The sequence below is a fragment of the Notolepis coatsorum genome, assembly GCF_963971535.1.
Source record: "Notolepis coatsorum genome assembly, chromosome: 10".
NCBI lineage: Eukaryota > Metazoa > Chordata > Actinopteri > Aulopiformes > Paralepididae > Notolepis > Notolepis coatsorum.
The window spans coordinates 132,150,597-132,164,828 of NC_140174.1; the positions used below are offsets into that span (position 1 = coordinate 132,150,597).

Below are 14,232 nucleotides of genomic sequence, written 5' to 3' on the forward strand. Positions count from 1 at the left end.
AAGAAAGTATCATTTAAGAGGGTTATGTATTCTTAAAACATGTTAAAAAAAAAGTAAGAACTAATGTAAAAGCTAGATGAGTTGGGATTTTGTGTGTGAGCTTACTTTGAATATGTACATTTGTGATTTTTTTTCTTTTTGTAAGTCCACACAAGTGTGTTTTTGATTTGTTGTAAACAAAGACAGAAAATAATCTATTCATTCATTCATTCATTCATTCATTCATTCATTCATCCATGTGTCCTCCACGCAGGCCGGAGACACGTGCAGGTGCGTCTGGTGGAGCCGGCGGCCAGCTCCCTGAACAGCGGCGACTGCTTCCTCCTCATCACGCCCAAGCACTGCTTCATGTGGAGCGGGGAGTTCGCCAACGTCATCGAGAAGGCCAAGGTACTGACCTCAGAGCTGCCGAGTACGATTCAAAGACGAGGTACTCGTCCACCTCACTGACCTCAGAGCTGCCGAGTACGATTCAAAGACGAGGTACTCGTCCACCTCACTGACCTCAGAGCTGCTGAGTATATTTCTACACCCCAGTGCACTGGATTGATGCAGCGTATGTGGTTAATACAGTTTTGCACGAACACTAGTGTTGATCTCCTGAGGAAGAGAGACTGGACAATTAGTTTGGAATCATTTAATTAAAATGATTCAGACATAACACTTATTTTTTCTCTGCATTAGATACTGTAGGTCCATCCTTCTCAATGGCAGAATATAAGATACAAATAATGCAAATCAATAACAAAAATACCTTATTTAAGCCTGATCTGGGCCCAGTATCTGATCCATTTAACACATTCGTGGCCAACCACGTATATATGTGACGTGCTCTCACAGAATCAGTCGGAAGTCGCAATGGCTAATTTACATAGGAATGTCTTTTTCTGTCAAATGGCGGATTTTTTCACTTTTGGGCTTTTAACATATTCTAATAAAACACCTTGGCTTTCATAATACGTATGAATTATCTCTCATTTAGACTGTGAAATATCATTTTGAAGCGTAGAAATGAGAGATGGTTCTGAAATGTATTTGTTTACAGGTGATTATTGGCGCTATAAATTTGCACTACGTCATTTTGTTTTTTTATTTCTCTTATTTCTCTGGATTATCTATCACAAAACTGAACATAATTGGCATATATTGGAGCGCAGTTATTGTATCTACCTTCTGTGAAAGTTTAGCAACAATCCGAGTTGAAAAACCTATCCAAAATGACGGAGCAATGTCCATAATTAACGTTATTATTTTCAGATTTCATTCACGGTTCTTGTAATACGAAATCCAGATTGAACTCTACCATTGGAAAGATTAGATTTGTCCCAATCCATAGATATGCAACATGGCTATAATAAGGTCATTTATATAGCCTGATATTCTATATTCTATAATATAATGTGTCCGGATGGCAGAATTCAGTACTGTATCAACAAAACCATCTGTTTAATTATCTTCCCTTTATTCATATGCTTAGATCTTTTGTACACGTGATCTCAAGAAGGTACTGAACGAGCTTCATGTCTGGTAATTTTTAGCATGGTGTTATTCACTGTCAAAAGATGCAAAGAAAAATCATAATTCATATTCTCCTTTGTTTCATCACAATTTTAGCAAGCCTGGTAATAGACACAATATTTCTGACACTGGGAATACATTCACTGAGGTTCATAGATGTCCCTAGATACCAAGAACATGCAAATGTTTCTACCTTTACCACTATTACGTTTTCACTTGAGCCAAAACAAATTTGTCACCTGTCTTTATTAGAGATGTTACTTAATGTTGTAATTTATTTATATTACAGTATCTCTACTGTATCTGTGTATATGCACGTGCAGGTGTGTGTACACACACACACACACACACACATCTGTCTCATAAATACATACAGTACAAGGAATCAATAGTCATGTGTAAGCATATACATATGTGTGCGAATACACATTCCTATACATTCCTTGTACTGTATGTGTTTATGAGATGTATGTGTGTGTGAATGAATGAAAACTTTATTTAACAGATTGCAGAATGGGTACAATACAGTACGGCTCAATACACACAATTGTTAAGGGGATGCAGACCAGAGAAAGATGTTTGTCTTGTTTACATCAGGGTCCCCCATTTTCAATTCATAGTGACATTTATGACATACACAACATACATGAATATCATAGGGACATACATGACGGTATATAGTACTGTGTGTGTGTATGTGTGCGTGCACGGTGCAGCCCGTGCGCGTGAATATTAAAGGCAACCAACTTGTGTTCGGCTTTTCTCTGATTGGCCGCGCCCCCCTGCCCCCACGCGCAGGCAAGCGCAGTCGTCCCACGTCCCAAATGAAATCCAAGCAAGCAAGCGAGCGGCAGCGCGGGCAACCAACTTGTGGCTGCTGTTCCAACGCACTTGTGTTGGGCTGCGGTAGCAGTGGAGCGCTATGAAATGCGCTGAACTAGAAAGCGTAACGTTATTATGTTTCGCGTTTTTAACAACCAACTACCAGATTCACTCGTGTATAAACAAAGCCCATACAGTTATGAAATGCGCTGAACTAGAAAGCTTAACGTTATTATGTTTCGCGTTCCATTGATTAACGCCATTACCTGCTGTGCTGTAGGAAGCAGAGGTACAGTAAGTTACAGTAGGTGTAGGTTACATGTTTAATCAAAGCCCATACAATTTTTTAGATGAATGATTGTGGATATAATATAGAAAACACATCATTATGATATTGTCAGATGGAGTGCTCTATGTCTCTATGATACACAGCGTGGATGGGCTTTCAGAGGGAGAGGCATGACTTCGCGACAGCCATATTAGACACTCACTGTACATCAGTGTGGAACTGTAACGTTATGTTATTTCGCCCGTGGAGGCTGCTGAGCCTGAAGCGCCAGCGGGGCGACGCGGTGGTTTATCCCCGGCTTCCGTGCGCCGCCGCCGGCTTGACTCGGTCCAGCAGCAGCAGCGGCCGTGGTCCGTTGTAGAACGAAGCCCTTCAATGACAGAGCTCTCATATTTTGCGAATGCATAAACTATATCTTAAATTATGGCTATGTGTCTAATATGGCTGTCGCTTATCAATGACTTCGCGACAGCCATATTAGACACATCGCCATAATTTAAGATATAGTTTATGCATTCGCAAATATGAGAGCTCTGTCATTGAAGTGGGTGGTGGCAGCATTACTAACAGTAGCGATTTTTATTGTTTTGTCATGACCAAACATAATCCCAACATAGATAGGAGGTGTACTGTATGTCAAATGTCGGTCATGTGGTGGAAGAGTTTAGTACAGTCACACAACAGAACACCGCTGTAGTACAGTCACACAACAGAACACCGCTGGTTCGACCAGCGCTTCTGCCGCGCCGCAAGGGCGTGTGCTAGTGGATTGATTGATTGGCCGTGTGGCCAATCAGAGAAACGCTGAACGAAAAGCTGAACACAAGTTGGTTGCCTTTAATATTCACGCGGCCCGTGCGGGTGTATGTGTGCATGTGTGCATGTGTGAGAGAAAGAGGGAAGCAAAAATGGGCAAGGTTTCAATGTTATCATGTTTGGTATTGTGTTAATAGTTGTGTGAATACATTGAATAAATGTCTCAAAATGTACTGAAAACTTTGAAGGCTTTTTTCTCCACAATATGTTTTGGTGACATCCGATATGTAGTAGGGCATAACTTGCTTGATATTTGGAGTAGAAAGATGATATTTGTATCATTGGAAAGCTAACATTCTCATATTTCCATTGGTGTATACATCTCAAAATTTATTTTTGAGTCAATGTGACTGATTTTTTTTTTTTTTCACTTTTTCTCCCATTTTCTATTTTTCTCCCATCCCAATTTCGTATCATCCAATTCAACCCTCCCCTGTCTCGAACGCTGTTTCTTGCCTCCCACAAGCCGGCTGCAATGTGGACTAAGTCATACATACACCACGAGTCCCCTCCGATATTCGAGGTAACAGCAGTCGCATCTTTTCACCTGCGCGGCGCGATCTTTCAGCGTCAGGGGTCTGCGCTTTGGAGGGGCGCCGCCCCCATCGCTTCCTGATTCTACTGCGCAGGCGCACCAACTGACCTGTAGGAGTCGCTGTCCACAACGCCCGATCCCCACCCATCAGTTTCCCACCCCCTAATACTGCCAATGTGTATTAGTACGGACGACCAGCTAAACTGAAAGCAATGTGGAGCGCTGGGCTCGAACAGGCGAACCCAGCGTCTCCAGTATTCGTGGTGAGCGCCTTGCCCACTGCACCTCAATGTGACTGATTTTGTAAGAGCAAGTCACATAATACGTGTTAAGCTTGTTTTTGTTTTTATTCCATTCTAATATCCCGGATGTTGTCACGGAGCTATATGTTGGCTGGAAAAGGCATATCGGGACTCCGAAAGTGCAGTACCGGCCAGATCCTGGTATTGCCGCTGTCTCAAGAATGCAGTTTCCGCTGTTGCAGACCGGGTGTCACTTTTTTTCCGCTCTGGGTTAGCTTTTCTGTTAGCCTAAAGCTATGGCTTCACCAGATCGCCTGGAATACTTTTTGCGACTCCGAATTGAGTATGCAGTAAAGGAATATAGCATCAGCCAATGGACATATCGATCTACCAGATGGCGATCAAATAACTGGGAAATTCTTTTTGGAATCCAACCGGCCACAGGTAAGAGCGATTTTTGACGTCAATTTCAGTCTGATCGGGCCTTGTTCTCTTAGCCATCCACCCGGTCAGCGTATGATGTTGCAATAACGAATGCCGTTATTGGTAATCAATAATCAGAAACGACTTCCCCCGCCCCGCCCCCCCTTTCATGCATTCATGGTGGAACATGATACCGATCATATGCATTTTGATTTTTAACTCTAGCTTGTGTAGGGCCGAAACGCTAATCGATTTAACGTTATTAGCTTAGCGCCCTATAACTAGCTTTGCAGGAATCACCCCAGACCATTGCGGTATATAGTTCATATTCACGACGCTATAAAACGGGAACGTATTAGGGCTGTCTTAAATACTTCGAAGCTTCGAAGCTTCGTTCGATGGCACAAGCTTCGAACATAAAAAAAAAATCGAAGTAAAAAAAAAAAAAAAAAAATCAAATTTTTTTTTCAAATTTTTTTATTTTCTTTTTACTTTGTGTGTGTGTGTGTGTGCATGGGGCCATTGGGTGGGGCCGGGGGACAAATACACTGGAGGAAAGGAACCCAGCTCAGCACTGCCCAAATTATATCATCACTATTGCCTGTTTGAAGGATATCATCCTCAAACACATACACCACCTACTGTACACGCCTATTCTCAGTCCTTGCCACACAATGGTGGAATGAACTACCCACCCCAGTTAGGACAGCCGAATCCCATCCAATCTTTCGCCGTCGACTAAAGACGTACTTATTTTTTTTTTTTATCCACTTTTTCTCCCATTTTTCTATATTTTCTCCCATCCCAATTTCGTATCATCCAATTCAACCCTCCCCTGTCACGAACGCTGTTTCTTGCCTCCCACAAGCCGGCTGCAATGTGGACTAAGTCATACATAGCACAAGTCCCCTCCGGTACTTGAGGTAACAGCAGTCGCATCTTTTCACCTGCGCAGCTCGATCTCTCAGTGTCGAGGAGTAACGCGTGGGAGGCTCACGCTGTCCCCGACACTTCCTGATTCTACTGCGCAGGCGCACCAACCGACTTGTAGGAGTCGCTTGTTCACAACGTTCGATCCCCACCCTTCAGTTTTCCCTCCCCGTAATACGGCCAATGTGTATTACTGCGGACGACCAGCTAAACTGAAAACAATGTGGAGAGCTGGATTCGAACACGCGAATCCTAGCGTCTCCACACTGGTGGCGAGTGCCTTGCCCACTACACCACCTAGCCGCCTAAAGATGTACTTCTTCAACCATTATCTGAAATAAAATAAAATAAAATAAATCTAACCCTAACTAACCTTACTGTCATGCACTTGTCCTAATAAACTAACCTACACTGTAACACGCAACACTTTGATGAATATTGTTACTCAGCTGATAGAGTTGTATCCTTCCTGATGACCTGTCGTACAGAACTTGTAAGTCGCTTTCGATAAAAGTGTCAGCTAAATGACTAAATGTAAATGTGAATGTAAATGCCTTGTAGAATTCCACACATAAGAAAGAAAGATACTGGGATGAATAAACAAAATAGGAAATAAAATGTAGAAATGCATGCAATACATAAATACATATGAATCTCCATATATGAAATAGAACATTTAGATAAGGTGAGATGTTTTGGTGAGTTCTTTGTTTTTTTGTGGAAGTAGCCCTTCTTAAAAATGCATGAACATTCACTGATAATTGGTCTGTAGTGGAGTCTACAAGGTCTACATTGCTGGACCATGTAGAATCCGGACCTTGTAGACTGACATAATTCTGTGCATAGTTTAGTCTACACAGGCCATATTTCAAATAATCAAAATCGTAATTCATCTTAAACATTCTTGATTTGGGGGATTGGTAGTTCCCATGAAATCTGAAGTTGTTCAAATGACAACAGCGATCCACCTTGAATTAAATCACACTGTGTTGGCTGCGTCACAGTCACGAAAGGGGCTACTTAATTCATTAATCCAATCCACTTTATTTATAGAGCACATTTAAAAACGACAAAGTTTACCAAAGTGCTGTACAAGTCCCACAACATAAGAAAAAAAAATAAAAAAATTATATTAAAAAAAAATAAAAAAAATAATTAACTTTTTTTAATTCGAAGCTTCGAATTAAAATCGAAGCTCGGCCCTAGAACGTATTGATGAAAAAATTATTTCTTTATGGCATATTGAAGGGAAGGTTTATACTGTCAATTGACAATGACAATGGACACAGCAATAATATAAAATATAGATGTAGCTCTACAAACAACCTCACGCACAGGGAAAACTTGTAATGAAAAGCTGGCCTCATAGAGTGGGATTAGACGGGCCCCAATGGCCCCGAATGTGTTAATATAAATACACTATTTAAGGCTGATTTGGGCCCAGTATCTTGATACCAGTAGGAGCTTCACTTTAAATGGACAACTCACTGTAGCACCCACTTTACTCACTTTAGACACTTAACACACTTTATGTTACTGGCAGGAGATTTGAACATCACCTTACCTCATTGCACCTCACCACCACAAGGTGGCACCACAAGCTAAGCTATATTCATTGTATATTGTTGTAACTGCATTGTATATATATGCCCTTGTATATATATACTGTATATATGTATATTGAACACTTTTGTTTTGTTTACACTTGCTTACGTACTTGACTTTCTATTTTATACTTATATTATACTTATTTTATACTATCTTTATTTTATCTAGCACACTCTCAGGAGCAAAACAGAAAGAAGCATTTCATACAAAGTATTCTGTATTTCTGTATCAACTAATAAAGAAACTTGAAGAAACTTGAAACTTGAATATCATTGACAAAAAGTATTTACATAAACAAAGTCCTCCTGTATGTGAAAATGCTTCGATTTCTGGCACGCCGTCTCTTTGTCGTATTGGGTTTTTACTAGGGGTGTAACAATGCATCGTCGCATCCAATCGAATCGAATCGTGGTCAGGAGATTTCATGATGCATTGAATCGTTGCCTGAAGAATCGTAATCGAATCGTTGTGGGGTCAAATATTTACACTCCTATTATTGACCTATAGTCCATTCATACTGAGTGAATCAGTTCCCCCAGCCAAATTTGTGTATTCAACATTTTTGGGGGAATTAACTCATAGGAAATGTATTGCATTGCATCGAATCGAATCGCATCGAATATAATTGTGGTCAAATGAAGAGATTTCATGATGCATTAACTCGTTGCCTGAAGAATCGTAATCGCATCGTTGTGGGGTCAAATATTTACACCCCTAGTTTTTACTATCAGAGAATAGTATCATCCTCCAATTCCAACTATATCTCTAACCTGTCTGTCTGTCTGTCTGTCTGTCTGTCTGTCTGTCTGTCTGTCTGTCTGTCTGTCTGTCTGTCTGTCTGCGTGTCTGTCTGCCTGCATGCCTGTGTGTCTGTGTGTCTGCCTGTCTGTCTGTCTGTCTGTGCCTCCAGGCATCAGACATGGTGGCGTTCGTCCAGGCCAAGAGGGACCTGGGCTGTAAGGCCCCCCAGGTCACCATGCTGGAGGAGGGCATCAACACTGACAGCAGGTGGGCCAAGGAGTTCTGGAGCCTGCTGGGAGGAAAGACCCAGTACACAGGTACACACACACACACACACACACACACACACACACACACACACACACACACACACACACACACACACACACACACCTACCCCGCCTCTTGACATAGACAGATACATCACATGCTCAATGAACAATAACACTATGCAACAACCATCAAATGTACTCACAGCACACACAGCCGCACACACTCACTTTAAACAATCAACCCACTGCAGCACCCACTCTGCACACTTTAGAACACCTAGACACACTTTATATTTATTGGCAAAGAATTTGCACTACAACCCATACCTCAGGACACCTTACTGTAAATTGTGAATTGTACCTAAATTGTACCTCATCCCATTTCTGCTCTGCACTATATAGTATATTGTATATTAGTATATTGCATAGTATATTGTATGGTAACTCAGTTACTGCTATCCTTCATTGAACATTGTACATATGTACATACTGAACACTTGTGTCTACGTACGTGACTTCTATTTTTTACTTTTACTTGCTATACTTATTTTATTTCATACTTATCTTTTGTCTAGCACAGTCTCTGGAGCGTAACAGAAAGAAGCATTTTGTATAAAAGTATTCTGTACTTCTGTATGACAACTATTAAAGAAACTTGAAACTTGAAACATGCATAAACATCCTCTCAGTTCCCCCCCGGGATGAGACGTGAATACAATCTCTCTCTCTCTCTCTCTCTCTCTCTCTCTCTCTCTCTCTCTCTCTCTCTCTCTCTCTCTCTCGCTCTGTCGCTCTGTCTCTCGGTCTCGCTGTCTCTCTTTGTCATTGAAACCATTGGGCATTGGAAGCCATGAGCTAATGAGTTTGTACCCATAATGATTTTTACTAGGATATGATCTGATTCAGAGCTGTAATCCCTACATATAAATATAATTTGGATGTAATGGTGCAAATAAAAATTATACAAGCCCACAAAGTCTGTGACTAATTCACTGTCAATGGACCAACTCCAAAAAGTGTCTCTTGATGATGACATCACAAAATGCTTGTCTTGATGCTCTGATTTCCAGCCGATGGAGACAGTTGTCTATGTTTTATACAGTAGATAATTATTGACTTAACTGTCCAACATCATTGAAATAACACAATGTAAATAATGTTTCAGGGTGGACCTTTTAAGTACTGTATATACTGTGGATGCATGATATACACACTCACTCATTCACTTACTCAATCAATAGGTTATTTACATCCAGAATCACTTGGACGTTTTTACAGGGAGAGTATAGGCCCCCTGTGACCCATAGATCTTACGTCACACACTGCACCATGTGTGGAGAGTTCATAAACGCACATGGACCACCCAGGACACACATTATACACATTATATATTACATATTACATAATATATCCCTATAAATTACACACACACACACGCACGCACGCAGGCAAACAAACACACACACATTTTCATCTCTCCTCTGTGTGTGTACTATAGGGGCTGGGGAGCCGGAGGAGGACGAGCTGTATGAGAGCGGGGTGTTGGACTCTAACGGTGTCTACAGGCTACAGGGGGACAAGCTGCTCCCTCACCAGGACGCCTGGGCCTCCATTCCCAGCGTCACCCTGCTGAACTCTAAAGAGGTAACTGTTACTGTAACACCACCACCACTGCTGCTGAACTCTAAAGAGGTAACTGTTACTGTAACACCACCACCACTGCTGCTGAACTCTAAAGAGGTAACTGTTACTGTAACACCACCACCACTGCTGCTCAACTCTAAAGAGGTACAGTAACACTGCTGCTGAACTCTAAAGAGGTACAGTAACACTACTGCTGAACTCTAAAGAGGTACAGTAACACTGCTGCTGAACTCTAAAGAGGTACAGTAACACTGCTGCTCAACTCTAAAGAGGTACAGTAACACTGCTGCTGAACTCTAAAGAGGTACAGTAACACTGCTGAACTCTAAAGAGGTACAGTAACACTGCTGAACTCTAAAGAGGTACAGTAACACTACTGCTGAACTCTAAAGAGGTACAGTAACACTACTGCTCAACTCTAAAGAGGTACAGTAACACTGCTGCTGAACTCTAAAGAGGTACAGTAACACTACTGCTGAACTCTAAAGAGGTACAGTAACACTGCTGCTGCTCAACTCTAAAGAGGTACAGTAACACTGCTGCTGAACTCTAAAGAGGTACAGTAACACTGCTGCTGAACTCTAAAGAGGTACAGTAACACTGCTGCTGAACTCTAAAGAGGTACAGTAACACTGCTGCTGAACTCTAAAGAGGTACAGTAACACTGCTGCTGAACTCTAAAGAGGTACAGTAACACTGCTGCTGAACTCTAAAGAGGTACAGTAACACTGCTGCTCAACTCTAAAGAGGTACAGTAACACTGCTGCTGAACTCTAAAGAGGTACAGTAACACTACTACTGTACTCTAAAGAGGTACAGTAACACTGCTGCTGAACTCTAAAGAGGTACAGTAACACTGCTGCTGAACTCTAAAGAGGTACAGTAACACTACTACTGTACTCTAAAGAGGTACAGTAACACTACTGCTGAACTCTAAAGAGGTACAGTAACACTGCTGCTGAACTCTAAAGAGGTACAGTAACACTGCTGCTGAACTCTAAAGAGGTACAGTAACACTGCTGCTGAACTCTAAAGAGGTACAGTAACACTGCTGAACTCTAAAGAGGTACAGTAACACTGCTGCTGAACTCTAAAGAGGTACAGTAACACTGCTGCTGAACTCTAAAGAGGTACAGTAACACTACTGCTGAACTCTAAAGAGGTACAGTAACACTGCTGAACTCTAAAGAGGTACAGTAACACTGCTGCTGAACTCTAAAGAGGTACAGTAACACTACTGCTGAACTCTAAAGAGGTACAGTAACACTGCTGCTGAACTCTAAAGAGGTACAGTAACACTGCTGCTCAACTCTAAAGAGGTACAGTAACACTACTGCTGAACTCTAAAGAGGTACAGTAACACTGCTGCTGAACTCTAAAGAGGTACAGTAACACTACTGCTGAACTCTAAAGAGGTACAGTAACACTGCTGAACTCTAAAGAGGTACAGTAACACTGCTGCTGAACTCTAAAGAGGTACAGTAACACTACTGCTGAACTCTAAATAGGTACAGTAACACTACTGCTGAACTCTAAAGAGGTACAGTAACACTGCTGAACTCTAAAGAGGTACAGTAACACTGCTGCTGAACTCTAAAGAGGTACAGTAACACTGCTGCTGAACTCTAAAGAGGTACAGTAACACTACTACTGTACTCTAAAGAGGTACAGTAACACTACTGCTGAACTCTAAAGAGGTACAGTAACACTGCTGCTGAACTCTAAAGAGGTACAGTAACACTGCTGCTGAACTCTAAAGAGGTACAGTAACACTGCTGCTGAACTCTAAAGAGGTACAGTAACACTGCTGAACTCTAAAGAGGTACAGTAACACTGCTGCTGAACTCTAAAGAGGTACAGTAACACTGCTGCTGAACTCTAAAGAGGTACAGTAACACTGCTGCTGAACTCTAAAGAGGTACAGTAACACTGCTGAACTCTAAAGAGGTACAGTAACACTGCTGCTGAACTCTAAAGAGGTACAGTAACACTGCTGCTCAACTCTAAAGAGGTACAGTAACACTGCTGCTGAACTCTAAAGAGGTACAGTAACACTACTGCTGAACTCTAAATAGGTACAGTAACACTACTGCTGAACTCTAAAGAGGTACAGTAACACTGCTGCTCAACTCTAAAGAGGTACAGTAACACTACTCCTGAACTATTTTTTTTTTTTTTAATTTTTTTATTATTATTGCAAAACAAAACTTATTAAAAGTCAGTACTCAACACACAATGTATAATGAAACTTTCAGTAAAGGTGGTTAAAATATATGCAAGTACAAAAACAGGATAAAACAAAAATAGTCAATAATAACATTTTAACCGTATACAGTGTATATCCAGCGAAGTTACAATTATATAAATGTTAGTATATAATATACCCCTAATACCTATTTTCTAAAACCCTACACACATATGCTCCAGCTCAAACCCCCCCTCCCGGACCCCCTCTTGGATAGTACCTCCATTATCCCTCACTCCTAACCAGACATCACCATTATAGGCTAGCTTTTATTCTCTCCACCACTTCTAACCACATTGACATTTTGGATTCATTGAGCCCCAGAATTCTTGCTGTAGATATTTCTTGATATATCACATCGAGATATGTAAGAAACCACACTTTCCGGCACATTTTTTCCGGTTGAAACCAACGTGATGCGATCAGTTTTTTAGCTACTGTGATACCCGATAAAACCAATCTTTTTAGTTGTGGATTCACTGCAAACTCAAAAACATCATTCAATAGCAATACCGCGGGGTGTACAGGTATATTCCAAAATACGAGTATTGATAATTGTTGGGACACATCTTTCCAGAATGCCTTAACTGGTGGGCAGTCCCAATACATGTGCATAAATGTTCCTTCGTCCCCATTTGTACATTGGGAGCATTTGGAGTCTTGTATAAGCCCCATTTTGCACAGCCTTATAGGAGTCAAGTATGTCCTGTGAATATAGTTCAGATTGATTTGTTGATGATCCGGGTTCCTTGATGTAAGTCGGACATTTGCCCAGGCTCCTTGCCAATCAAAGTCATTTTCCAGGTCTGGTATATCCCTCCTCCAGACATTGTCTAGTTGAAGGGTTTCATACGAGGACGTTAGTAATTGGTAATAAAAACCTGATACAAAACCTCCCAATGTATCTCTTTCATAGAAAAATTTGTGGTATCTGTGGTGTTCAATTGGTATGTGTAATGGAACACCGTGAGATCTCATACAAAGTCGTAACTGTATGTAAAAAAGCCATGTGGACTCGGTGAGGTTAAACTTTATGCATATTTCGACATAACTACAGAGGCCCTTGTTATTAAAAATATCCCCTAATGAGTGTATGCCTCTTTCTTCCCATATAGGGAATCTTATAGGTCGTTTTCCCATTAAGAGAGCATTGTTATTGAATATGGGAGTGTGATTATGCCATACTTGAGGGTTAGGAAATTTCCTTTGTGTTTCCCGCCATGTCCTGATTGCATGGGTTATTATTGGGCCAAATTCTCGCTCACAATGCTTGATTGAAAGTTTAGTGTATGCTATGTCTTTCAATCTCTGTGGGGCTACTATGTTTTCTTCTAATTTTCTCCAAGATACCAAAGCCTCGGGGTCAAACCATATCTTCTTCAATGGTCTTAATGTGAAGGCATTAAAATATTGTAAAAAATCTGGGACTGCCATGCCACCGTCTGCTTTATTTTCTCTGTGCGGTGGATCTTTTTATGCGAGGTGGTTTGTTATTCCAAATAAATTTGTATGTGGAGGTTTGTAATCTTTTCCAGTAGCCCTCTGGAGGAGGTAACGGAAGCATTGAGCTGAAGAAATTGATTCTTGGTAATACATCCATCTTAACTATTGATACCCTTGCCTGTACTGAGTTTTTAAGTTTTGCCCACCTGTCCAGGTCGTCCTTGATTTTGTTCTGTATTTTTGTGTAATTGTGCTTCACCGTTTGTCTTATGGTGGGAAATATTTCCACACCCAAGCATCTGAAATGTTTGACCATGGGTATCGCACCTGGGAGGGTTGTCTCTTTTTTTGCACTGGTGTTAAGAGGAAGAAAAGCCGACTTAGGCCAATTTATTTTAAATCCCGATCAACTTGAGTATAAGCGGCAATGTGTTGTTGGGGTTTTGCATGAACAATATTACGTCGTCCGCATATAAACTAATTTTATGATGTGTGCCCTTGATTACTATTGGTTCTATGTGTTGGGATTGTCTTATAAATTGTGCTAAAGGTTCTAATGATAGATCGAATAGTCCGGGACTAAGAGGGCAACCTTGTCTGGCTGAGCGTGATACCGGAAATATATCGGAGATGAATGTGCCTGTTGTAATCCTGGCCGATGGGTCCTTGTATAGTACTTTAATCATATCAATGAAACCTTTTCC

General features: G+C 41.1%; 1 protein-coding gene across 3 annotated transcripts in view; it reads left to right on the forward strand.

The window, feature by feature from the left end:
* Positions 1–14,232, forward strand: part of LOC311235953 (supervillin-like) — a 271,644-nt gene that overhangs the window by 193,798 nt on the left and 63,614 nt on the right. For all 3 annotated transcript variants that reach the window (XM_084323493.1, XM_084323494.1, XM_084323495.1), the window contains 3 exons: positions 254–390; positions 8,094–8,241; positions 9,695–9,840. In XM_084323493.1, the coding sequence (XP_084179619.1) occupies positions 254–390; positions 8,094–8,241; positions 9,695–9,840 (431 nt within the window). The remainder of the gene's footprint in view (positions 1–253; positions 391–8,093; positions 8,242–9,694; positions 9,841–14,232) is intronic.